The sequence below is a fragment of the Perissodus microlepis genome, chromosome 16 (assembly GCF_051167445.1).
Source record: "Perissodus microlepis isolate ML-2025 ecotype Zambia chromosome 16, ASM5116744v1, whole genome shotgun sequence".
In the NCBI taxonomy this organism is placed as follows: domain Eukaryota; kingdom Metazoa; phylum Chordata; class Actinopteri; order Cichliformes; family Cichlidae; genus Perissodus; species Perissodus microlepis.
In genome coordinates this window covers 32,882,573-32,907,425 of record NC_140476.1, presented here as the reverse complement: position 1 = coordinate 32,907,425, position 24,853 = coordinate 32,882,573, and the positions used below count along the sequence as shown (strand labels likewise).

General features: G+C 43.9%; 1 protein-coding gene across 22 annotated transcripts in view; it reads right to left on the bottom strand.

Annotated features, from left to right (window-relative positions):
* Positions 1–2,563: 2,563 nt before the first annotated feature.
* Positions 2,564–24,853, bottom strand: part of ttn.2 (titin, tandem duplicate 2) — a 221,696-nt gene continuing 199,406 nt past the window's right edge. For all 22 annotated transcript variants that reach the window (XM_084909012.1, XM_084909028.1, XM_084909015.1 and 19 more), the window contains 25 exons: positions 23,070–24,801; positions 22,630–22,932; positions 21,930–22,241; positions 21,372–21,662; positions 20,988–21,287; positions 20,705–20,846; positions 20,439–20,602; positions 17,770–18,072; positions 17,395–17,676; positions 16,673–17,266; positions 16,284–16,574; positions 15,849–16,148; positions 15,216–15,518; positions 14,805–15,107; positions 14,417–14,685; positions 13,980–14,295; positions 13,525–13,830; positions 12,754–13,053; positions 11,885–12,460; positions 11,417–11,722; positions 10,807–11,189; positions 10,469–10,679; positions 4,564–10,341; positions 4,148–4,438; positions 2,564–3,920 (listed from right to left, as the gene is read on the bottom strand). In XM_084909012.1, coding sequence (XP_084765138.1) covers positions 3,622–3,920; positions 4,148–4,438; positions 4,564–10,341; positions 10,469–10,679; positions 10,807–11,189; positions 11,417–11,722; positions 11,885–12,460; positions 12,754–13,053; positions 13,525–13,830; positions 13,980–14,295; positions 14,417–14,685; positions 14,805–15,107; positions 15,216–15,518; positions 15,849–16,148; positions 16,284–16,574; positions 16,673–17,266; positions 17,395–17,676; positions 17,770–18,072; positions 20,439–20,602; positions 20,705–20,846; positions 20,988–21,287; positions 21,372–21,662; positions 21,930–22,241; positions 22,630–22,932; positions 23,070–24,801 — 14,655 coding nt within the window. In that variant the 3' untranslated portion in view covers positions 2,564–3,621. The remainder of the gene's footprint in view (positions 3,921–4,147; positions 4,439–4,563; positions 10,342–10,468; positions 10,680–10,806; positions 11,190–11,416; positions 11,723–11,884; positions 12,461–12,753; positions 13,054–13,524; positions 13,831–13,979; positions 14,296–14,416; positions 14,686–14,804; positions 15,108–15,215; positions 15,519–15,848; positions 16,149–16,283; positions 16,575–16,672; positions 17,267–17,394; positions 17,677–17,769; positions 18,073–20,438; positions 20,603–20,704; positions 20,847–20,987; positions 21,288–21,371; positions 21,663–21,929; positions 22,242–22,629; positions 22,933–23,069; positions 24,802–24,853) is intronic.

Genomic DNA, 24,853 nt, shown 5'->3' with positions numbered 1-24,853 from the left:
TCTTGGCCTTGTTGGTGATAGAATGAGGAGTGTTCCCCACCAGGGTCGCTAGGATGGTGGCAAGGTGTTTGGAAATGTTGTAGGTGGCTGAGTTTATACTGCTATCAATGGGTCTGAGTGGGACTGTGGATCTTTGGAAGATTGTAAATACAGCGTATAGATGATGGTATGTTGAGCAGCCAATGACTTTATCCTTTTTAAGTTCTTGTAGGCAACTGATAACTTTCTTTTTGTAGTTCATGTGTGGTCTTGTTTTGAGGCTTCATATGTATTGTTGTCACTGAGGAGTGTAGTAATTTTTGTGCGATAATCCATTGTGTTTAGAACAACAGTGCACCTTCCCTTGTCAGATGGTGATATGGTGATGTTATAGTCTTTGCTCAGGGATGTAACGGCCTTCTTTTCTTGTATTGTGATGTTAGGCGGGGGAACTTCAAGAAACTTAAAGAAGTCCAGACGCTTTTCTTTCCAAGCTCACCTCAACGGTATGTTGGCCTAATAGTCACAGTTTTGTTTCCGCTTTCAAAATTCTAGGACTAGAATTTTTTTTTAAATGCCACCCGATGATTGTACAGTGTTAAAATATTTGTTGGGAGGTTCCATTTGGTTTTTAGGACATTAGGATTAATCTTTTATCACAAAAGTGCTTCTGCTCCTAAGAAAATAGGTGGATGGGTGGACAGATGGGTATTAAAATATAGGCAAAAAAAATCATAGGTAAGTCTTGAGGACTAAGGGACATGGTTAACTGTCAACAGGGGGATTAAAAATATTAATGAAAAATGAATACATGATATATTAGCAAAACAGCTGGTTGAACTTTGCACATTTGGTCAGATTTCAAAGAGAAGTGGTGGTGGTTGAGCCTGCAACTGATCCACATAATAATAATAATGGATTGCATTTATATAGCGCTTTTCGGGACCCCTCAAAGCGCTTTACAATACCACTATTCATTCACTCTCACATTCATACACTGGTGGAGGCAGCTACAGTTGTAGCCACAGCTGCCCTGGGGCAGACTGACAGAGGCGAGGCTGCCATATCGCGCCATCGGCTCCTCTAGCCATCACCAGTAGGCGGTGAAGTGTCTTTCCCAAGGACACAACGACCGAGACTGTCCGAGCCGGGGCTCGAACCGGCAACCTTCCGATTACAAGATGAACACATGTAAAATTGGATTTGACATTCCTCTACATCATCAATGCTTTCTGTGTCAAAGGTGTTATTGAAAACTCTTCCACACTGCAGGAGAAAACTTATCTGTTATGATAACACAGGCATGTCTGTTTTGCCCTGTTTCCACATAAAGTGCGTCTCCTAACTGATTAGTTAAACGCACAACCAGTGTTAGCTTATCCAGCTAATCTCCCATCATTCTCTCATCAAAAGAGTGGAGGTTTATCCACGTTCCACAGGCTGGAAGCTTTATGACAGAACACTGTTTGATATGAAAAGAGAGATCACTTTCACTTTGGTACAGTTTAAATTAGATATGAAAAGTAGACACCTATTAACGCTAATTTACACCATGGAGCCCCACTGTAAAACAAAACTGTCATAGATTTAACACTGTTATGAAGCTGGATTTAAGAAGTGTTTAAAGTTTTTAGACACAACTTTGTTCCAGTACAGAATGTGGAACTCTCTAGACTGGCTGGTTGGTGGTTGCAGTTAATAGACTTACATTAGTTTCTATATGGAAACTAAAACTAAAGAGCAGAACATTTTAAAATACCTTAAATGATACCATGAAAGATCAAATGGCAACCTGTGATGAACTTAAAAGCTTGGAGGAAATTATAACTTTGGTCATTTTGGCCAATACATAGGGAAAGACACTACAAGTCCCGACCAACTTCCAGTTATAGCCCCATTTCTGCTTCCAGTGGTTGATTCTTCTCATCTTTTTGTTGTTGTTTTTTTTTTACAGTTCCCCAGCTGCTAACACTGAAGAGCCAAAGCAGTTGGGGAGAGCTAACTTAAAATCAGAGGAACTGATTATATTTGCGTATATTGTGGTTAGCCACCAGCCTGCATCCCAATAATTAAAGATGGGGAAACTGGCAGGCAGGGTCAAAACTTCCCCACATTCAACGTTCTGTCAACATAGGGCATGATAATTTGAGGCCTGAACAAAACTGTCTGGACAAACAACTAATTCCCCAGCTTAGAATTCCCCTCGAACCTCTGGATTTACCCATGGTTGTCACAGCACATAATGGTCAATATTTTACCACCAGAACTCACCAGACAGTGCCAGCTCAGCTGATTCCTTCACCTAACCACTATAAAGTGATCAGATTCTTTGTGTTCCAATCTACCCACAATCCCAATTTTCTGTGGCTCTCATGGTTAGAAAAATCCTCACATAAACTGAGCAAAAAGGCACAATTACAGATGGAGTCACTTCTGTTTCTCACATTGCGTGCAGCCTACTTTGCCACGTACTCGGTGTGCTGTTGAGCCACATGTCATATAACTCAGACACTTACATAACAGGTTAATTCCTGAAAATAGAAACCTAAATGTGTTAAACGATGTGTTTTAATGTGATGAATAACCACAGCAGAAACATACTGTAGTGCTGATAATCATGCTTTATTAAAGAAATAACTGGAGGAAAGACTCAAGGAGGGTGCGAAAATAGTCAAAACTACAACTCAAACTTCAATCAAACCCTTAAACTGCAGGGCGACTTGTGGGACTTGTTGTTGAACGCAGCAGTAGGTGGTTTCATACATCTGCTTTGCCGCACCCACCTTGACTGACAGGTGAACTTCTAAAAACTAGCACACAAACACACTGCATACCTCCGAGAGACAGCTCTGTTTCTGCAAACAAGCACAGGAGGGACTCTTATTTAAAGTGATTGGCCAGGTTGGTGGTACAAGTGAAAAGTCTCATCAGTGGTTGTTTGCCAGATGCAGAGCACAAAATATAAAAGAAACACTTGTGCTCAGGGAGTGCAGGCCGCTTGCACTCTGAGCACGTCAGTGAAATAGCAGTACGACAGAATCAGTCGGAGTGCGAGGTCCAGTCATCCTGCTTACATGAGGGTAAATGCAAACAGCATTCAGGATCTCACACTGCTTTCACAATGCTAATGCACTGCTCTCTAAAGCAGTGTATTCATAGTTTTGTCTCTGATTGAGTTAACATCAACAGGGAGCCTCTCTACCTGTTGAGGCAATCTTAAGACTTCAACTTATCGTTGAGGCACAAAGTTTAGTTTCTTAGTTTAACAGAGTATTCGTTCCTGTTGGAACTTTCTCCTGTTAAACCATATACAGTTTCATTTTGTTTTAGTTAATATTATTGTCATAAATAACAATGCATACACTTCCCATAACCGGTAAATTCGGCTATATACATTATGTACATGTCACAGAATAATGGATCAAAAATCCTAAGTCACAGTTATCCAATATGGTACATTTTATAACACCTTTAGACTTTAGTCTAGTTTGGCAAAAATTAATGTCAAGATAGGTACAAAAATAGTTCATATTTACAAGAACAGAAATCCAGATCTTTATCAAGTAGATTCTTTTGCTTGATTAAATAAAAACGCATGAGAAAAAGAAAAAGGGGAAGTTTTGAAGAGTTGTTTTTTTTTCCTTACACCGATCGAATACTAATGTGAACAGTTGCTGTATCAGATCCCAGCTCATTTGACAGTTTGAGGGTGTAGCTTCCAGCATCCTCCTCCTTCACCCCAGTGATAATGAGCGTGGTCAAGTCCTCAGTGGTCTCAATATGGAAGCGTCCGGCAGCAGTCAACTCAATCTTTTTGCCGTCGTGCGACCACTCAATGTGTCTGGCATCACCAGAGAAGGCACAGGCGACTGTCAGGACTTTGCCAGGCTCAATGCTGATGTCCTCTGGCAGAGCTTCAATCCTTGGAGCAGAACCTGAACCTTTATGCACAGAACAAGAACCTTTTTTCATTTAGAGTAAGGCAGGCACACAATTTCACAACAGACACAAACAAAAAAATGTTATGACAAAAAAGCATGTTTTGCTAATTGAGCTTAATTCAGCATCTTTATGAGGTTTCATTTCAAAAGAAGGATAATTGTGTTGCTGGTGGATGCGAGGAAGCTAAGTACAGTTTTACAGATTACCAAGAGTCTTATGATCTTACCAAGAGCTCTAAGTGATCCCTCCATGTGGGAGGCCATCTCCATGAGGCTACTGGAGCTCATGGCATATGCCTCAGATGACATGGAGGACATGCTGGACATGGACATGGTCTCAAACTTCATTTCAGCTGCCATGCTGCTGAAGGAGCGGGAATCCGTCATGGATGACATCACGGCCTGCTGGGAAGTAGAAGAAAAGGCAGACGACTCCTCCATTGTATGGATTTCTTTCTTCATCATCACCGATGAACTCAAGGATGACGATGACTCCTTTTGACTCATCAATACTGATCCTGGCAGAAGTAACGATAACACACATGTCATTGTTAAGAATGACTTCAATGTTAGGGCTCTGTTATAATTTCTTTAAAGCATGAAACTGGATCAGATTTTCTGGATGGTGATAGAAAAAGCCTACCTTGAAGTCCCAGCTGCTGTTCACAATAAGCTGTAATCTTCTTGCGAATTGACTGAAACACTTGTCCAGTGAAGTTGAAAGAAGACTTGGATACTCCTCCTTCTGATTTCATCTCACAGGTGTACTCTCCCTGATCACTGTCTGTTAAATTATGGATCAAAAGGCTGCAAGAACCCTCAGAATAGTGCATCTCTAGGCGACTGCTTTGTGAAAGCCTCCTCCCATTCACATACCATACCACCTCTCTGACGGAGCTCTCACAAACACAGGACATCCTCACTGACCCCTCACAGGCTTCTGCTGTTAGCTGACTCATGACCTTGGGGGGTTTTGGGATTGGGGATTTTACGGTGGGTGGAGATACAACTCTCTTGGGGGACATGGTGGGAGGAGGAGACTTCATTCTGGGAGGTGATTTGATTCCTTCAGGTTCAGGGGACTTCAGTGCCCTTGGTGATTTGATGCCTGTTGGTTCTGGGGACTTGATGCCTTTTGGTGTTTTGAGTCCAGGAGGTTCTGGGGACTTGACACCTCTTGGCATTTTGATTCCTGTAGGTTCTGGAGATTTGATACCCCGGGGTGATTTTACTTCCTCAGATTCCAGTGACTTTCCAGTCCCCAGGGTCTTAGTTGGCGGTGGTGACTTGAGTCGTGGCTCAGGAGATTTTAGACCTCGTGGTGACTTAGCTCCCTCAGGCTCAGGAGATTTGACACCTGGAGTCTGTGATTTTAAGCTCAGTGCAGGAGAAGGTGCAGTTGGCTCAGGAGACTTTATGCTCTTAGGAGACTTAATCCCCTCGGGTTCAGGAGACTTCACACTTGGTGTTGGGGACTTCACACTTGGAGCAGGAGATGTTGCACTTGGTTCAGGAGATTTTATACTTGAAGCTGGTGATGTAACTGAAGGCTCAATGGATTTGGTGCTAGGTTCTGGTGACTTCACACTGGGAACAGCAGAGGTTGTGGAGGGAATAGGGGATGTGACTGAAGGTGCAGATGACTTTACACTGGGAGTGGGTGACTTCACGGATGGCTCAGGGGGTTTGACTATTTTAACTTCCTGCTTGGGGGTTGGTCTATGGATGGTTAAAGTAAAATGAGCTTCCTGTCTGCCTGCTGAATTCTCTACCACTACTGTGTAACTGCCCTCATGGGAGGCTGTCACAGAGGAGATTTCCAAACTGGATTTATACTGAGTTGTGGTGACCTGAATGTGGTGGGATGAGACAATGGTTCTGCTCTCATGTATCCATGTCACAGTGGGTGCAGGCTCACCATCAATATCACAGGTAAATCTGACAGTCTCTCCCTCCTCAACTGTCACAGACTGAGGCTTAGTGAGGATTCTAGCTGGAAGAGAAAGTTTTGCCTTCTGGACAGAAACTTCCTCATCACCAGCAGTGGTAGATGATTTCAGTTTAGCTTCAGATATGGTGTGTTTCCCACTCAGAGACAATTTGTCAGATGAATAAGAGGAACTAGATGACAGGTATTCAGCAGAAGCATACTTGATAGATGAGTCATACCTCTCAGCAGAGGAGTACCTTTCAGAGGAGGCGCCATATCTCTCATGTGTGAATACCTCATGTGTTTCGGTTAACTTAGATTTGGTTTCTTCTACCTCAAAGTGGGTCTGTGAAGCATAGCCAGCTTTGAAGTGGGAGATGTGGTAGTGGTCTGTTCGAGTGACTTCAGGGACATGTGCTTTGGGAGCTTCCTCATCCTTGCGGCGAGAAGAGAAAGTTGTGTAGCTACCACCTGACACCTCCAGGGTAGCATAGTCTGAAGCCTCTCCCTTAGAGTTGGAACATACACAGCGATACGTGCCACTATCCTCTTCCTGACAGTCCAGAATAGTGATGGTCAAGACACCAGTCATGTTGGTAAAGATGAATTTCTCACTGGATTCAGAGATTGAAGTTCCATTGTGGAACCACGTGACCTCAGCCTCTGGTTTAGCTTGTACATTTAGGGTGAATTTTGTATCTTGACCAACTGGGATACGATGAGAACGCATCCTAACAGTGACACGCGGGGCATGGTCCAAACTGAAAGGTGTCTGACTGACCAACTGATACTTCCTTTCAGATTTCAGAGTAGCCTTTCTGGCCTCGTAACGGGACATGATATCAAAACGGGCAGACCGCTCAAACCTCGAGGAGGAGCGTGAAGACCTTTCAACTGACTTGATGGGGCTGGGGGAACGTGGTCGGGTCCTCTCTGGGGTAGGGGACCTCCTCCCCACAATCTCTCCCTCTACTTCCACAGGATGCCTAGCATGTGGTTGTCTTATCAGCTCTGAAACTGGACGCATTAGCTCAATGTAAGTGGGTGACAGTGACCTTCTCCTCCTCATATACTGAGAGATGGTACGTTTCTTCTTTGTCTCAGCAACCTCAACGGTTTCATGTCTACCTTCCTGCCTTCTTTCCTCATGCTCCATGGCACGTCGCTCAATGCGTACAGGGCTGCCAGCAGGTGAGGCAGAAAAGCCAAGCTCCAGTTCATCCTCCAACATCATTCCTTCTTCTTCCTCTGTTCTCATCAGTTCCTCATCGCTAAGGTCTCCCAGAGATCTCCTCCTAGATCTGAACAACGCCTCTGACACAGGACTGGGAGAGCGGCGTGCAGGTCTGACAGTCTCCAGATCATCTAGAGTGAGTTTTGGAATACGCCATCTTGGCCTATACTGGTCAGTGATTCTAGGAAGGGGCATGACGTAGAACTGTTCCCATCTGGACAAACGAATACGTTTCTGTCTCTTCTGCACAATCCTCTCCATCCTCTCTGAAATCTCATATTGATCTTTTAACTTTCTGTACCACTTCATATCTGACAGAGGTACAAACTGTTTGATACCTTTGTTCTCATCAAGAACTCTGGGATCATGAACCACAGGCTCAGGAATTTCATAGGGCATGAAGATCCTCCTCTCCTCCTCCAACTTCTTGGTCTCTGACTTCTCCTCTTTGATGTCAAACTCACCCTCGACATTCTTCGTGCTCACTGCTGGCTTGTAAATCTCTGCAGCATATTTGAGAGCTTCTTGAGCAGTGGGATTAAGCGGTACAAGCTCCTCAGTAGCAACGATTTTCTGAGCCATCTTGTTGGTCTTTTCAATTTGTTTCTGTATGTGCATGTATTTCTCTTCCTCACTCCTATATTCTCTCCTTGTATAGGTAAGGCGGTCCACCTTCAATGTTGCCTGACAGCTGGCGGTGCCAGCAGAGTTGGTTGCAGTAACTTTGTAAACACCAGAGTCCTCAAGTAGAGTCTCTCTAATGTGAAGGACATGAGAGTCAATGTCCTCCTGTATGACAACCACCTTGGGACCAAACTGTAGTGGATGACCATCCTTTTCCCATTTAAGAGTAGGAGGTGGTACACCTGAGACTCTGAGCTCAAAGTGGACACTCTGTCCCTCCATGCACTCAACATTAGCCAGCAGGCGTTTGAACATGGGCCTCATAGTTTCTTCCGTCACAGGATGTGGTGCCACAGTGAGACGGGCCTTGCAGCTGTCTTCTCCAAACTTGTTGTGGGCCATAACAGTGTATTCAGCATCATCAGTCATGTCCAGGTTATGGATCATGAGCTGGTATAGACCCTTATCACTGGTGAAGGTGTACTTGCTGTCATTATCACCTGGCTTGATTTTTTCACCATTCTTAAGCCAAATTATGCAAGGCTCTGGATGCACAGTAACAGTAACACCAAAGCGCACATCTTCGCCAATGAAAGCGGTGCGGTTGTAGAGAGGCAAAGTGAACTCTGGTGGTCTCTGCAGAAGCTTAGTCTTGTCAACTCTCCTCCTTAATTTCTTGATGGAGCGGCTAAGATAGTACTCTTTGATACTCCTCACTGTCTCGACAAAAAGCTCTCCATAAGCACTGTCTTCTCCATCATCACTCAGCACTTTGCATCTGTACACACCATCATCACTTTCTTCAATGTCCTTTACGTAGATACTGGCAAAGCCATTACTATAAGTAATCTCATACTTGTGGCTTGTGTGTAGCTGGCAGTTACCAAAGTACCATGACACCTGTGTACTCTTGTCATACTTGGCAATGCTGCAAGTGAATCTTGCATAACCACCTTCTTCAGCTGAGGCATGCATGACTGGGCCAGCACGGAAGCCATGGCACTCAGTTCCAATCTTCACTTTACCAACAGCCAATCCCCTCTGGTTCTTGAAAGCACCACCATAGGCCACACGAGCTGCTGATACAATAGTATCAACCCTCTTTATCAGAGTCTGATAGTACCTTCTGTGTCTCAGTGTCCTGATAGCCTTGTTGCTAATATGCTCTATTTTCATCTTGAGCCATGGGTGCTCCAGAGCCTCATGGGCTGTCATACGAAGCTTCCTGTCCTTGACAAGAAGTCTGTCCACAAAGTCCATAGCCTCCAGGCTGATATCCTTAAATGCTTCACTGTCGAAGACATACTCACAGTTGGCGATGTTCTCAATCATCTTTGTGGTAGACTCTGCTGCAAATGGATTAAGGCCACTGAGTAGAACATAGGCCATAACACCAACAGACCACATATCTGTGGCCGTTGTGACCAAATCATGGCGGTGGACCTCTGGGGCGCAGTACTCCGGTGCTGAAAAGAGCATTCTGATGTTTTCTCCCGGCACCAGAAGCCTAGCCTGGCCCATCTCAATGATCTTTATGTTGGTACTTTTCCTTGTAGTGTACACAATGTTGTCTGGGCGGATATCAAAGTGGCCAAAGTTGTGGGAATGCAGGAACTTGAGAGCAGAGCAGACTTGTCTAAGGTACTTGACAATCTCCTGCTCTGTAAGCTCAAAGTTGCTGGTGCCAAGCCGCTCAAAGATGTCAACTCCAGAAATGAATTCAAAGATAAGGATGATCTCCTCCATGCTTTCAAAGTATTCATGCAAGTAGATGATATTCTTGTGCCTTCCCACATTAAGAGCTTCAATTTCCCTTAAAACCAACTCACGATCAGTTCCTTTGACTTTGATAAACTTGGCCATGTAGGTTTTCTTTGTGGCAATCTCAATACAACGGTGAACCACACCAAACTGGCAGTGAGCAAGCTCCTCAGAGATAATGTACTTTGAGGACAGCTCCTTCACCTTGTAGAAAAGAGCCTCCTCTTTAGTAATTTCTCTTGTTTCGTCCACTTCCTCATCATAGTTCCTAATTACAGACTTGTCTTCCTTTGTGGTGATAGGCTCAGTTGGTTCAGATGGCGGGCTCAGACCAAACTGGTTCTCGGCAATAACACGGAACTGGTATTTGGCCTTTCCAAATATGTTGATGATAGTGATACTACAGTCAGTAGTTTGTCCAGCACGAATCCACCTATCATTGGTGGTGGGGCACTTCTCCACAATGTAGCTAATAATGTTGCTTCCACCATCACTGACAGGGGGCTCCCAGACAAGAGTGATAGAATCCCTTGCAATTTCACTAACCACAAGGCCTTTTGGAGCTTCAGGAATGTCAGCCACATTCACCTCGATGGTTTGCTTGTCCATTCCAAACCTGTTCTTTGCAGTAATAATGTAGTAGCCAGTATCTTTCCTCTGGACTCCCTTCTGGAATACCAGGGATGTGAAAGACCTTGTGGTGATGACTTGGTGATAAGGAGAGTTGGAGAGGATCTCCTGACCTTTCTGCCAAGTGATTGTTGGCTCAGGTTTGCCAGAGATGGGGATCTTGATGGTGATGTGATCACCACGGACAGCATGGACTGCGCCCATTCCTTGGAGCTCTTGAGGCAGATAGATCTTAGCAGGAACTACAATAAAAATGACCAAAATCATGACTTATTCTCATGAATGTGGGCTTTTTTAAAATCAGGAATTGGAAAGAAGATATCATGCATTTAGTGCATTCTAGAAAATATTTGGAAATTATGATATTACCTTCCACCTCCAAGTTGGCTGTGGTAGAGATGGATCCTGAGGAATTAGTTGCTCTGACTTGGTAAACTGTGGCATCATTCTCATCAGCAGAAGTGATGACAAGCTGATAGTAGCCTCCCTTGAACTCCAGTGCTTTGATCTTAGTTCCATCTGCCAGGATTTCCTTTCCACTACGGTACCATTTCACAACAGGCTTTGGATAGCCCAACACCTTGTTGGAGGAAAAAGAGACAAAATAAATAACTGGTGTCCACTGAACAATGATGTTATGATTGTATTTTTGACTTAAAAACTGAGAGATTTTAAAGGAATAAGCAATGTAGTTTTTAAAAAAGTACCTTAGTGACAAATGTTGCACTGGCATGGTATTTGACAGTCATGTCTCTGATCTCCTCCCTGAATGCGGGAGTGCGAGGAGCCTGGTCAGACTTGGGGATGATGGGTTCAGAAATCTCACTCCATTCGCTCTCACCGCCCATGTTCTCACATTTGACACGGAACTCATACTCGAAGCCTTCAATCAAGCCTGTGACCTCATAGTTGGTCTCTGCAATCTTCTTGGTAGTTACTGACATCCACTTGTTCTGTTTCTTCTCACGTTTCTCCAGGTAGTAGTTTGTGATTTTAGCTCCACCATCGCTGCTTGGAGGCTTCCAACAGACAACACAAGAGTCCTTTGTGGAGCTGATAATGAAAGGCTGCTGTGGGATGCCAGGTTTTTCTGAAAAACAAATAGGAAAGTTACTATAGTGCAGAAGTCCCATATTCTATGCAGTGGCAGATCTTGAAAACTAAATACGCTCCTTAAAAAATGAACACATTTAAGTTTCTAGATGGTACTCTATAACTTATGCAAATAGGAGACGAGCGAGTAGAAGCTGTGGTTGATTTGAGACAGAATAAGCCATCTGTGAAGAGGACACCAAAATAATATATAAATAAACTTACCAAATGGACTCTTGATTATAACCACTGATGGGATCTCTAGAGGCTCGCTGACTCCATATTGATTCTGAGCTGAAACCCTGAAGTAGTAGCCAGCATTCTCTGTCAGATTGAGGACACGGCAGGTGGTTCCAGACAAAGAGGAGGACACCAGGTACCACTGTTCCCCTTCTTTGGCCTCCCGTTTCTCCACAATGTAGTTGGTAATCATTGATCCTCCATCATCCTTGGGAGCCTTCCAGCTGATGACAACTGAGCTCTTAAGCAGGGCTTCAACAATTAGGGGCCCCTCAGGAATGCATGGCTTGTCTAGAAACACACACACACGCGCATATATATATGAAAGATTTGTAGACTGAAACTGAAAACTCATGCAAAGGGCTTTCATTTGTAACTTTGATTTTAAATTTATGGATAGATGGATGGATGGATGTGGAGCCCTTAAGCAATTTGTTTATAGTTTGATCTCACCTTGGATTTCTACACGAAGCACAGTGTCAATAGTTCCAAAGAAATTGCTGAGCTGCACCTTATAGCGACCAGCGTTGGTCTTTCTCTGAACATTCCTCACCACGAGGTGGGTGTAGCTCTCTGTGTTTTCAATGATCACATTTTCAGATGGATTCAGAGGCTTCTTGCCATAGAACCACATGATCTGTGGGATGGGACGGCCAATGTATACGACATGAAGGCGGAGACTGGTGCCAGCCCCAGCAAAGTATTTTTCCTTCAGGGGAAAGCCAGGGTGAAACTGGGGAGCTGCCTGTAAACGCAGTTTACCACTGCTCTCGATCTCTCCAGCCTCATTGATTGCCCTACAGGTGTACAGGCCCTCATCTTCCTGTTCATCTGTTAGAATGCTGAGGGAGTGGTTTCGACCATCTGAGCTCATTTTGTACTTGCGGCTCTGGATCAGTTCCTTGCCAAAGCGGTACCACTTAATCTCAGGCAGAGGTCTGCCAATAATGCCACAGGTCAGAGTGCCAGACTCGCCAAGTTTGGTTGTTACATCTTGGATGTCTTCTGTCAAAGCTGGAGCCTCACCAACTGCAGAAAGACAGCAATGTTTAATCACACTAAATGTATTTAATTTTTACTTTTTGTTGTAAATTGAAAGGAATTACAAATAAATTGGTTGTCTTTCCCTTTAAACATTAGGTTTTACACAATTTTGACTTTAACATTAAATCTTGGTCAAAATTTGGTTCTAAGATATATTTTTCTGTTGTCAGTTAAGCAACATTTGTATTGAACTTGCCAGATATGTTATACATTGAACGTCAAATTCTACTGCAACAAGGTCATTTGTTTTGATAGACCTCAATCCTGCAACCGCTTACCACTCAATTTGGTCTTGATGCCCATAGGTGTGCGACGAGGTCGGCTGAGTCCAGTCTCGTTCTCAGCAAAGACTCTAAACTCATACTCAGTGGCTTCCATTAAGCCACCCATGGTGAACTGACGATCCTTCGAGCGCTCCTTATTGCATTTTTTCCAGGCACTCTCTCCAGCCTGCCTGAACTCAATCCAGTAACCTAGGATCTCCTTGCCACCATCATGCTCAGGCCTGAGCCAGTGGATGGTGATACAGTCTTTAGTGACAGAGACAATGTCAATCTCTCCTGGTTGGCTAGGTTTGTCTACAGGAAAACAGAAAGGAAAAGGGTCAATAATCTTGGATAAATTCATTCTAACATCAATTTAAGTATTTTAGAATGTATGAGATGGGTTTCCCTTATCAGCACAGACTGATTTAGATTGATTGCAATGAGTTGGCAATCTGTCTGCATTTATAAATTAGATAGCAGTTATTTGCAAAATTTCATCAGTATCTCTGAAAGTAATTGCAGTCACTCTGAGTTGGACTGTGACTGTTTGGAGGTGGTGTCACCTCCTACCAGGCGACCTGTGCAATCACCTTGCGGTCAAAAGTGGTGACACAGAGGTTGAGGGTGTTGCACGTTCAATCTCTGGGTGACTAGTCACCGTTACTACATGCAAATGGTTGACAAATGCCAGTAACTTAAAAATTAACAGTCACTAAGTAAAGGAAGAGTTGCAAGGAGGTTGTTTCCCTATTTGTACTCTAGTGTGACTGAGCCATAACTCACCAAATGGATCTTTGCAGACTACAGATTCAGAAGCAGGACCAGGTTCGCTCTGTCCAATGTCATTTTGTGCGACAACTCTGAACATGTACTCTGCATCAGGGATGAGACCAGTGGCATTGAACATGGTGGTGGTGATGTGGGTCTTGTTGTGGCGGACCCACTTCTCTGTTGAAACCTCCCTTCTCTCAACATAATATCCAGTGACACGAGAGCCTCCATCGTCGCGGGGCCTGGCCCAGGAGAGAGAAACTGTGGACTTGGTAACATCCATGATCTCTGGTGGGTTGCTGGGAGGTTCAGGTGGGCCTGTGATAAAGGATGGTTTTACAAATTAAATTATCAGAGTTACAGTATGTTCAGAGTGTATGATTATCACAACAATAGGTTTATTAAATACAAAATTTCCCCAGTTCGACTGAGAAAGTTGGACTAATAACAAATATATCACTACTCACAAAGTGGAGTCTTTGGTGTGACAGACTCTTCAGATTTTAAAGCTCTGCTGACACCAAACTGATTCTCAGCAGCAACCCTGAAGTGGTACTCCACATTCTCCTTTAGGCCCTTCACCACTAGAGAGTTCCCAATTACTCGAGCATCCACTGTATACCAGGCAGCCTTGGGTACCTCCCGCCTTTCCACTATGTATCCCAGGATGTCTGCACCACCGTCATCTGATGGTGGCCTCCAACTGACTCTTACTGATCGGGCCTGAATGTCGTCAAATTCCAGAGGCCCTTCTGGGACATCTGGGCGACCAATCACTTTCACCTACAGAGAGGAGGTACAGAGAGTTCGTTTTTAAGGCTGCAAATATTATTAGATTTTATACAATATATGTTTTCATTTCATTAGCCATTCTTTAATAAAGTCTTTCAGACACGCTCCCCACCTTGATATAAACAGCCTTCCTGCCACATTTGTTTTCCAGCACCAAGTCGTAGGTACCAGTGTCATCTTTATGCGCCTCTTTGATGACCAGCTCAGTGATGTCATCATGGGTAGCAATCATGGCCCGATGGGAGATGTCACGACCATCCTTGGTCCACTTGCATGTAGGGATGGGTTTACCCTTAATGGGTACAGACAGGTGGATGACACCACCTTGTCTGACCACATAGCCCTCTTCATATTTAGGATCCAGCTCATAGTCAGGATAATCTGAAGAAGACAGAGGTTTGATTTTTTTTAACTAAAGCTAAAAATGCCAGGATGCTATATGCCATTCCACCAAAAAACTGAAGTAAAGGATTTATAAATATTTCAAATTCTTTCTTTACCAAGCATCTCCTGGACTTTAACCACTCCAGGAATCTCAGCAGCTTCTCCACAACCACCAGCATTGCAGGCGATGATCCTAAATTTGTATTCAGCCCCCTGTGGCATGTGGGTGATGATGTACTCGCACATCTTCGTGGGAGTTGTGTTACACAGTGTCCATTCCAGCTGGTCTACCTTCTGCATTTCAATAAAGTAGCCAGTAATGACAGAACCACCCTCCTCTTCTGGCGGAAGCCAAGCTAGAGAAACAGAAGTCCTGGTAGTGTCTGTGACTCTGGCCTGAACTGGAGGACCTGGAGGTTCTGTTTAATAACAGAGAGAATAGGTAAAGATAGTGACCCCACAGTGGTATGGCTAATTTAAAACAGAAAAGCAGTATAACTGTTACAGTGATCTTTTGCGGGACATACCAATGGGGTCTAAAGCGATGGTAATGACAGAACTCTCGCTGGGTTTCCCAGCCCCTCTAGAGTTAATGGCTGTGATACGGTGTTCATACTCCAGGCCCTCAATCAGTCCGGAGGAACGGTACCTGGTCATAGTAACAGGGTTTTTGTTGATCCTCAACCACCTGTCAGAATGGGCCTCTTTCCGTTCTATGATATAGCCCGCAATAGTGGAGCCACCATTGTCCTCAGGTGGTTTCCAGGTCAGGGTCATGCCCTCATGGGTGACATCAAGCACTTCTGGCCTGCTTGGGGGTCCGGGGATGGCTACATAGAAAAGAAAAACAATCAGAGATGAATAACAAACAAGACATAGTACCATATAGTTAAGTGAGAATAAACAATCCACAGTTTAATAGGATTTTTAAGTTTATATATCAAATCAGAACCTGTCTACCTGTAATTGTATACAGTGACCACCAATAACAGTGTGAAACTGAAACTGAAACTGTAAAAAAATGCTTCAGAAAGAAGTTGGACTAGTGGGCTTGAAAAGAACAAGAAGAAGGTTTTCAAAGCAACAGTGCAAGTTATCAAAGGCAGCACAATTCTCATTGAAGGTGCATATGAAGAACATTTTATGGGAAGAGAACTTACTCTTGGCGCTCTTGCATTCCACCACATCAGACTGCAAGAAGCCACCAATGCCAAAACGATTCATGGCTGCAACACGGAACACGTACTCAGTTCCTTCAGAGAGCCTAGTGAATTTAAAGCAAGGCCTTGTCACAGACTCGGAGATGGTGGTCCAGCCAGGCCGGTGGGCATCACGCTGCTCAACGACATATCCGCTGACATTGGCACCACCATCATTCTCTGGAGGTTGCCAACTAATCGTCACTGAAACACCGTCAACTTCCTCGATCTTTACTGGACCCATAGGAATACTCGGTTTGTCTGAACAGAAACAACAAGGCAGCTATTTAGGAAGACAGTTTTTGTCTTTTGATTTTTCTCTGAAGGAAAAATACACCTTACTAAATAAAAACTGACAATATAAAACATTCAGTTTAGTAAAGAATGTCTGCTTACCCAGGATGATAACCTTGATAACTTCAGTTGCCATGCCTATGGTATTCTTCACCTCTAGTGTGTAGTCTCCTGTGTCAGAGATGGTCGTCTCACGGATGACGAGATGGGTATATTTGCTGCTGCTGTCAATCTTGATGCGGTCCAGGGTGTCCTTCAGCTTCACACCACCAAAGTACCACGAGCAGACTGGCTGTGGTCTGCCCCTTATTGGGATGTTGAGGTCAATGGGTTTGCCACGATGCACATGAACTATCTTCTGAGGGATACTTGTCATGTCAATCTTGGGCATAACTGCAGTAAACACAAAATATTTCATATGACTTATGTGGAGCTTTTCACAGCTTAGTAAAAACAGAAATGATGTGATGATTTGTGTTTTGATATCTTACCCTTGATCTCTTGGATGATCACTGGAGTGACAATGTCAGTGGATTCACTGGCTCCCCTGCTGTTCGTGGCTCGGATTCTGAACAGATACTGGTCATTTTCTGTCAGAGACTGGATGGTGTGCTGGGATACTGAGGCCTTAACTGTCGCCACAGCACTCCATCTGTCGGAGCCTACTTTGCAGGCCTCAATAATGTAGCCTGTCAATCTGCTGCCACCATCATGCAAAGGCTTTTCCCAGTGCAGGGTGACAGAAGATTTGGAAACATCAACAATCTCAAGCTTCACAGGCACTGAGGGCACTTCACACACCAGCACAGCCTCCGCTGTCTCACAGGGCTCACCGACACCATAGATATTCTCTGGCAGGACTCTGAAAAAGTAGTGCACACCCTCCTCCAGTCCACTGATTCTGTACAGTGTTTTCCTACACTCAGTGGTAACAGTCTTATAGGACTTCATGTTGGCCTCACGCTTCTCTATAATATAGTTGCTGACATGAGCACCACCATCAATGCTTGGGACATCCCAGGTGATCACAACAGATTCCTTGGTGTAGTCCTTCACTTTCACTGAACCTGGAGGACCAGGAGTGTCTGACAAAGAGAGGCAAGTAAAAAGATCATATTTAGAAACTATATTACTTTACTAACTGTATGGTGACTGTACATATTTGATATCCAAAATCTTTTAACAAACTCTGTGGAAACTTTGGTTGACATACCATAGACTTTAACAAGGATGATGGCAGTCTTTTTTCCAGATGGGTTCTCTGCCTCTACAATGTATTTTCCAGAGTCGTAGCGATCAACCTTCTCTACTACCAGTGATGTGTACTTGTCAGTAGTCTCAATATAACCACGGCTCTGTAGTTCCACCCCCGCCTTCCTCCAGGCCACTACTGGCGTCGGTCGACCAGTGACAGACACAAACAGGCGCAGAGTACCTCCAGCGCGGAGGCACACTGTTTTCTTTAGGTCATCAGCCAGCTCCAAGTCGGGTATTTCTGAGTGGATGGAGCATAGTTTACATAGAACATTAAAAAGTTCAGATATAGTTCAGATATTGATTTTTTCAACAGAAATCTACACCTACTTACCAATTTTCTCAAGTGGTTCGACTTCAGCACTTGGTTCACTGAACTCTCCAGTCCCATTGCTGTTAATGGCAGCAACCCTGAATCTGTACTTCTTATTGGCAGCCAAACCAGCAGCCACATACTCATTAGTCTTGAGGGCTTTGGCAGTGGCACGGTACCACTGCTCAGAACCCTCCTCTAGGATCTCCACAATGTAGCCGGTGACATCTGATCCACCATCATACATGGGCCTGGTCCAAGTCATGGTGATGCTGTGTTTTGTGGTGTCTGTGATGCGAGGCACTGATGGAGGAGCTGGGGTGTCTGTAGATGAAATGGAATTTTTGAAAATGTATTTTATCTAAACAAATATGTTGTAAAATATGTTTGGGGTGGTGCTTTCAGCATTGGTATCACTTCCTCATCCTGTTGCAAAGCACAGTGTGTGTCACCTGATTAACAACAAACATAGTGACTTCATCTGTTCACCTGTTAAATCCAGAATTCAAAATCCTGCTCCTCACATACAAGGTCTTAAATAATCAGGCCCCATCTTATCTTAATGACCTTGTAGTACCATATCACCCTATTAGAGCACTTCGCTCTCGCACTGCAGGCCTACTTGTTGTTCCTAGAGTATTTAAAAGTAGAATGGGAGGCAGAGCCTTCAGTTTTCAGGCCCCTCTTCTGTGGAACCAGCTTCCAGTTTGGATTCAGGAGACAGACACTATCTCTACTTTTAAGATTAGGCTTCAAACTTTCCTTTTTGCTAAAGCATATAGTTAGGGCTGGACCAGGTGACCCTGAATCCTCCCTTAGTTATGCTGCAATAGGTGTAGGCTGCCGGGGATTCCCATGATGCATTGAGTTTTTCCTTTCCAGTCACCTTTCTCACTCACTATGTGTTAACAGACCTCTCTGCATTGAATCATATCTGTTATTAACCTCTGTCTCTCTTCCACAGCATGTCTTTATCCTGTCTTCCTTCTCTCACCCCAACTGGTCGCAGCAGATGGCCCCGCCCCTCCCTGAGCCTGGTTCTGCCGGAGGTTTCTTCCTGTTAAAAGGGAGTTTTTCCTTCCCACTGTCGCCAAAGTGCTTGCTCATAGGGGGTCATATGATTGTTGGGTTTTTCTCTGTATCTACTGTACAATATAAAGCGCCTTGAGGTGACTCTTGTTGTGATTTGGCGCTATATAAATTAAATTGAATTGAATTGAATCTGCACTTGCAAATTATATTTGAAATAGTCAGTTATTGTATTCTTGTTCCTAGTTTTGGAGTTGTGGAGTTGGCTGGCTTTACAAAAAAAACCTCTAAAACTTTGGGACCAAAAACCAGAGCACCAGAGTTGCAGTCTGGGGAAAACGTAGTCTTCTTAGGAGAGATGGAATCCATCACATTTTGGAGCTTTTATTTCTTAAAATTTGGCTGAATATATTAACCCCCCACCCCAAAACATGACCCTTGATGCTGTGGTTTGTTACAAGCTTAGCAATAAAGCCTGTGATTCTGTATTTTGGGTCCTCAGTTTATTATGACAAAGCCAGGATTTAGAGTGTATCACAGTATAAATATATCACTAGTGAAGGTTACAGATGATCAAATGGCCTCTGTCAGTACTTATCTTGCTGTGCGACTACACCACAATGCGGGCTTCAATAGCACTGTGCTATGTGCATGTAAATGGGGAGTTTTCTTCACACAAAAAGGTTAATTATGAAGTTCCACAACTAGTTAAACCAAAGGCATGTCTTTGGGCGACCGTGGCTCAGGGGGTTGGGAAGCGTATCTGTAACCGGAAGGTCACCGGTTCGATCCCCGGGCTCTCTGTCCTGGTCGTTGTGTCCTTGGGCAAGACACTTTACCCTACCGCCTACTGGTGTTGGCCAGAGGGGCCGATGGCGCGATATGGCAGCCTCGCTTCTGTCAGTCTGCCCCAGGGCAGCTGTGGCTACAACTGTAGCTTGCCTCCACCAGTGTGTGAATGCGAGAGTGAATGAATAGTGGCATTGTAAAGTGCTTTGGGTGCCTTGAAAAGCGCTATATAAATCCAATCCATTATTATTATTATTATTAAAGACACGAGACCTGAAATACCTCTAATTTTCTACTTTGTTAATTTACTAATTTCAGAGAAAACAGGGCTTGATGTACTCCTAAAACAACATGGTGGAGACATCGAAACATGGTGTCTAACCAGATACTTACCTTGGCCTCCAATAACACTGTGAAGAATCTTGGAGTCTTTTTTAATCAGCATATGTCCACATTAACACAATATGTTGGACTGCCTTCATTGCCTACTGTATTAAATCATTAGTAAATATTAAACTCTGCCTATCCTTTAGTTTGCCTTTTTCCGGTATCTTTCTCCTCTCTTTCCCCTTATTCCCAGCTGATCGTGGGGATGGCTGCTCTTCCCCTGAACCTGGTTCTGATGGAGGTTTCTTCCTGTTAAAAGTTTCCTTCCCATTGTTGCCAAGTGCTTGCTATTAGTACCTTGCCTTTTACCTTACAATATAAAACACCTTATGGTGACTTCTGCTGTGAATTGGTGCTATATAAATAAAAGTGAACTGAATGGAACTGAAAAATATTAAATAATATCTCTTTTCTCTTGGCATTAAAAGGACAATGTCTACAGTTCTTTCTTTCTTTTTCTTTTTTTTTAAGTAAAAATGTCTTACATGTGGGGTCTTTACAGAGGATGTATACTGAGGTGTCACTTGGCTGGCTGTATCCAGCAGAGTTGACTGCTGTAACTCTGAACTGGTACTCGCTTCCCTCCAGTAGGCCTGTGATCTTCAGACGGGTGTCATAGATGGTGTAGGTCTTATTCACTCGAGTCCACCTGGTCCAAACAACAAAACAACATCATGAAAGAGAAGGATAAGTATCTTTATTTAAGAAATGATGTCTCAACATCTTCAATGAATCCAGAATTTGTTCTGACCTGCTACTGTTCTTCTCTCGTTTTTCAACGATGTAGTTTTTCAGCTCGCTTCCTCCATCACTCTCAGGCTTCAGCCACTCGATGATAACATGCTCCTTACCCACTGCAGTCGCCTCTGGTGTGCCTGGCTGGGAGGGGATTGCTGTGGAAGAGTGGGAGCAGGTCAGAGTCACGCAAACACATCTACATTACGTTTTCCCTTTCATAAGATGTAATATGATCCATAACACCTAAATCCAAAATTGAAATTGTAAGTAAGATTTGGAAAAATGCTGCAGCTTACTGTAAGCGTTTCTGGCGATGATGGGATCAGATTCCAAAGGAACTCCAGCCCCATACTTATTGACACCTCTAACCCTAAAGATGTACTCATTGTTCTTGATCAACCTAGTGCTGACACATGACAGGGTCTTGCACTCAGTCTCCATGATGACCCAGTTCAGGCGGCTGGTCTCACGACGTTCCACAATGTAATGGGTGACAGAGTCTCCACCATCCTCCAGAGGTATCTTCCAAGACACTGTACATTTTTCCTCTGTGACTCTGCTGATTACAATCCTATCAGCTGGAGCTCCAGGAGTGTCTAACAGACAGAAAACAACATTTCAATCAGAAAGTTCAAACTATTAAGACACACTAATTAATTAATGTCCTTTTGGCTGCTCACCTAGAACTTTAACGCTGACAGCTGCCGTCTTAATTCCACTGGCATTCTTGACAGTTAGAATGTATCTACCTGTGTCGTATCTGTCACAGCTCTTGATGACAGCCATGGCTCTAGTGGCAGTGTAGGTCAGTGAATATTTTTCTCCAAGCTCTAAAATCTTGTCACCCTTTGACCAGTACACTGTAGGCTCTGGTTTACCACCCACAGCACCGTCCAAGACAAGGTCAGAACCAGCAGTAACAGTGACAGTCTCACCTATCAGTTTGCTGTCAAGTTCAGCTTTGGGAGGAGCTGCAAAAAGTAAGGGATGATTAGTGTCACATTAGAAAATAACAACATATACCAGTATAATGAACCTCCCCCCTGAAAACAATCTTTGTTTTAGTCATTTTTATTGATATTCTGCCTGGTACACCAAGCAGGGGAGCTTTTTTTTCTTTAAAGTTACATTCATTCACAGTTATTTATTGTTTCTAAAATAACAGGAAATGTAGATTAATTTATTTAAATACTATCAAGGTAAAAAAAAACAAACCCAAACAAAACCCTTGAACTTACAATATTCATCCTTGCATGTGACTGGTCCAGTGGTCTCTGAAGGGACACTTTGAACACCTGCAGCATTCTTGGCAACGACACGGTATTCATAGGTCTCTCCTTCACCTAGGTTTGTGATGGTGAAGTAGTTCTCTGTGATTGTGGTATAGTTGCACTTGAGCCAGCGGTTGTCATCCCACTCATCTGTGCTGTAGACTTTTCTCTCCACCACATAACCAATGATCTTACTGCCACCATCATTGAAGGGCACCGTCCAGCACAATGACACAGAAGAGCGGGTGATGTCTGTCACCTCGGGTTTGCCAGGAGGATCTGGAGGGTAGAAATGATCATAAAACATTTATATAAGTTTATTCACACAATGTCAGATATTGTTAAAATTTGTGTAGGTTCTCAGTCATTCAGGTCAGAGTAGTCCTAAGGGCTTTAGTTGAAAAGAAGTTCTTGAAGATGTTTTATCTATCATCCAAAAGTGTTCTCTAGCTTCAGAAGTTCAGAAAAAAGAAGTACAATTGACTTCAACTCAAACACTTTCGACTATGCTCTTAAAGTCTCCATTATGCATTTTAGTTGGGCAATATCAACAGTAATAGCAATAGATCTGTTTTTAGGACCTTAAGCGAAATTGAGTATTGACCATCTGTCACATCATAATACATCTTCATAGTTAGGATGAATGTGAATGTGAATATTTTCTTACCAACAGGATTGAGTGCCACTACAGGTCTGGAGGCTTCGCTGGCTTTGCTGAGCCCAGCAAGGTTCATGGCATACACCCTGAACTGATACTCCAGCCCCTCAATCAGGTTCGAGACCTTGTATTGGCAATCCAGGCAGGGTAGCTTGTTCTCCCTCACCCACAGGATCGTGTTCCTCTCCTTTTTCTCAATCCAGTAGCCTGTCACCTTGCTGCCACCATCAGCATATGGAACATCCCATTTGATGCTAATGGCATTGGCAGATATAGATATCACATCTGGGCGAGTTGGAGGACTTGGTGGAACTATGAAAATCAAGTGGAGATGAGAATATGGTTTGTTTAGAAGAAATCCAAAGCATTAAAAAACAAAACAAAACCAATGTTGGCACACACACATATAAAATCAGGATCATATATTTAAACTGTTGGACAGCACCTACCAAATGGATGCTCAATGACAACAGGGGCAGACTCAACGGACTTGCTGACTCCGAACTTGTTCTCAGCACAGACTCTAAATGTGTACTCCATGTATTTGGTGAGATGTGTGACTTTGATGGTGGTTCTCTTCACACTGGAGTTCACCACTTGCCAAGAAGCAGAGCCAGATTCCCGTTTTTCTACAATGTAGTTGCTGATGTCAGTACCACCATCATCAGCTGGCTCAGACCAAGATAGGGTGCAGGACTCTGAAGAGATTCCAGAAATTTCCACTGGTCCTGTGGGTGGACTTGGTCTGCCAACTATGACCACAGTCACTGTGAATGTCTTCACACCAGCAGCATTCTCCAGTGTCAGGTAGTACTTGCCGCTGTCGCTTCTCTTGCTGTCTTTCACTACCAAAATGGTTCTTTCCTTTGAGGTCTTAATGGAGACTCTGTCAGTCTCCTTCAGCTTCATCTCTTCCAGTTTCCAGGTAACTTTAGGTGCAGGTCTGCCACTGATAGGGACATCAATTGTGAAGGTGTTGGAAGTCTTGCAAGTGATGAGCTGGTTGGTTATGCTGCTGAGATCAGCAGTTGGTTCTATGCAAGGCTCCTTTATGACCACAGAGCTAAAGGTGCCCTGAGGTTCGCTAATTCCAGCATCATTCTTGGCTTTGACTCTAAAGTCATATTCTGTGTTCTCAGTCAGACCCTCTACCAACATCTTCTGAGACTTAGTCTCTCCACTAACAACCCAGAGGTCAGTGCCCTTAGCCCTGAATTCAACAATATAGCCTCTAATGCGGCTGCCTCCATCATGCTCGGGTTTTAGCCATACCAGTGAGGCTGTGGAATTGGTTGTGTCAACAACATCCAATCTCTTGGGTGGCGCAGGTTCTTCTGTGGCAATTATAGGCTCAGTCATCTCTTTTGGTTCTCCCTGGCCAGAATGGTTAACGGCAATCACTCTGAACAAATACGGTACACCAATTTCCAGACCAGTTACTCTGATCATCTGCCGTGAGCACTTGGTGCTGACTTCTTGCCAGGCAAGGCGGCTTGCTTCACGCTTATCCACAATATAGTGGTGGATTCGGGATCCACCGTCATTGGCAGGAGCGTCCCACATCACTGTCAAGGCTCCGCGAGTAATATCTTTGAAGGTTATGGCTCCTGGAGGTCCAGGAGTATCCAGTACTTTAACAGTGAATGTGATGGATTTGCGCCCACTGTTGTTCTCCAGGGACAGGGTGTATTTGCCTGCCTCATACCTGGTGCAGTTCTCTATGGTCAGAGTGGAAAATGAATCTGTGGTGTTGATATCAGCCATTATCGGAAGCTCACTGTCTAATTTAGACCACGTGGCTAGAGGAGCTGGCTTTCCTCGGAAAGCAATATGTAGGGTTATAGTGCCTCCATTCTTCACAATATGAGTTTGCTTGAAGTCAGGACCAAGATCAATTTCAGGAGATGTAAGTCTGTCCAAAGACTGAACAGGGTTTGGCATCACTGATGCTTCGCCCTCTCCTGATCCATTTACAGCACTGACTCTGAACTTGTAGAGTTCTCCAGGTACTAGACCTGTGACAGTATACCTGGTGTGAATACAAATCTGTCTGTTGACTCTGTGCCACTCCTCCAGACTGGCCTTACACATATCTATATTGTAGCCAATTATTTCCATGCCACCATCAAAGACTGGCTTGGTCCATTCCAGGGTGACAGAGGACTTAGTGGAGTCAATGACCTGATGAACAAAAAGCATAGTTACAATTTTTTTAATGCGTTTTGTTTCTACA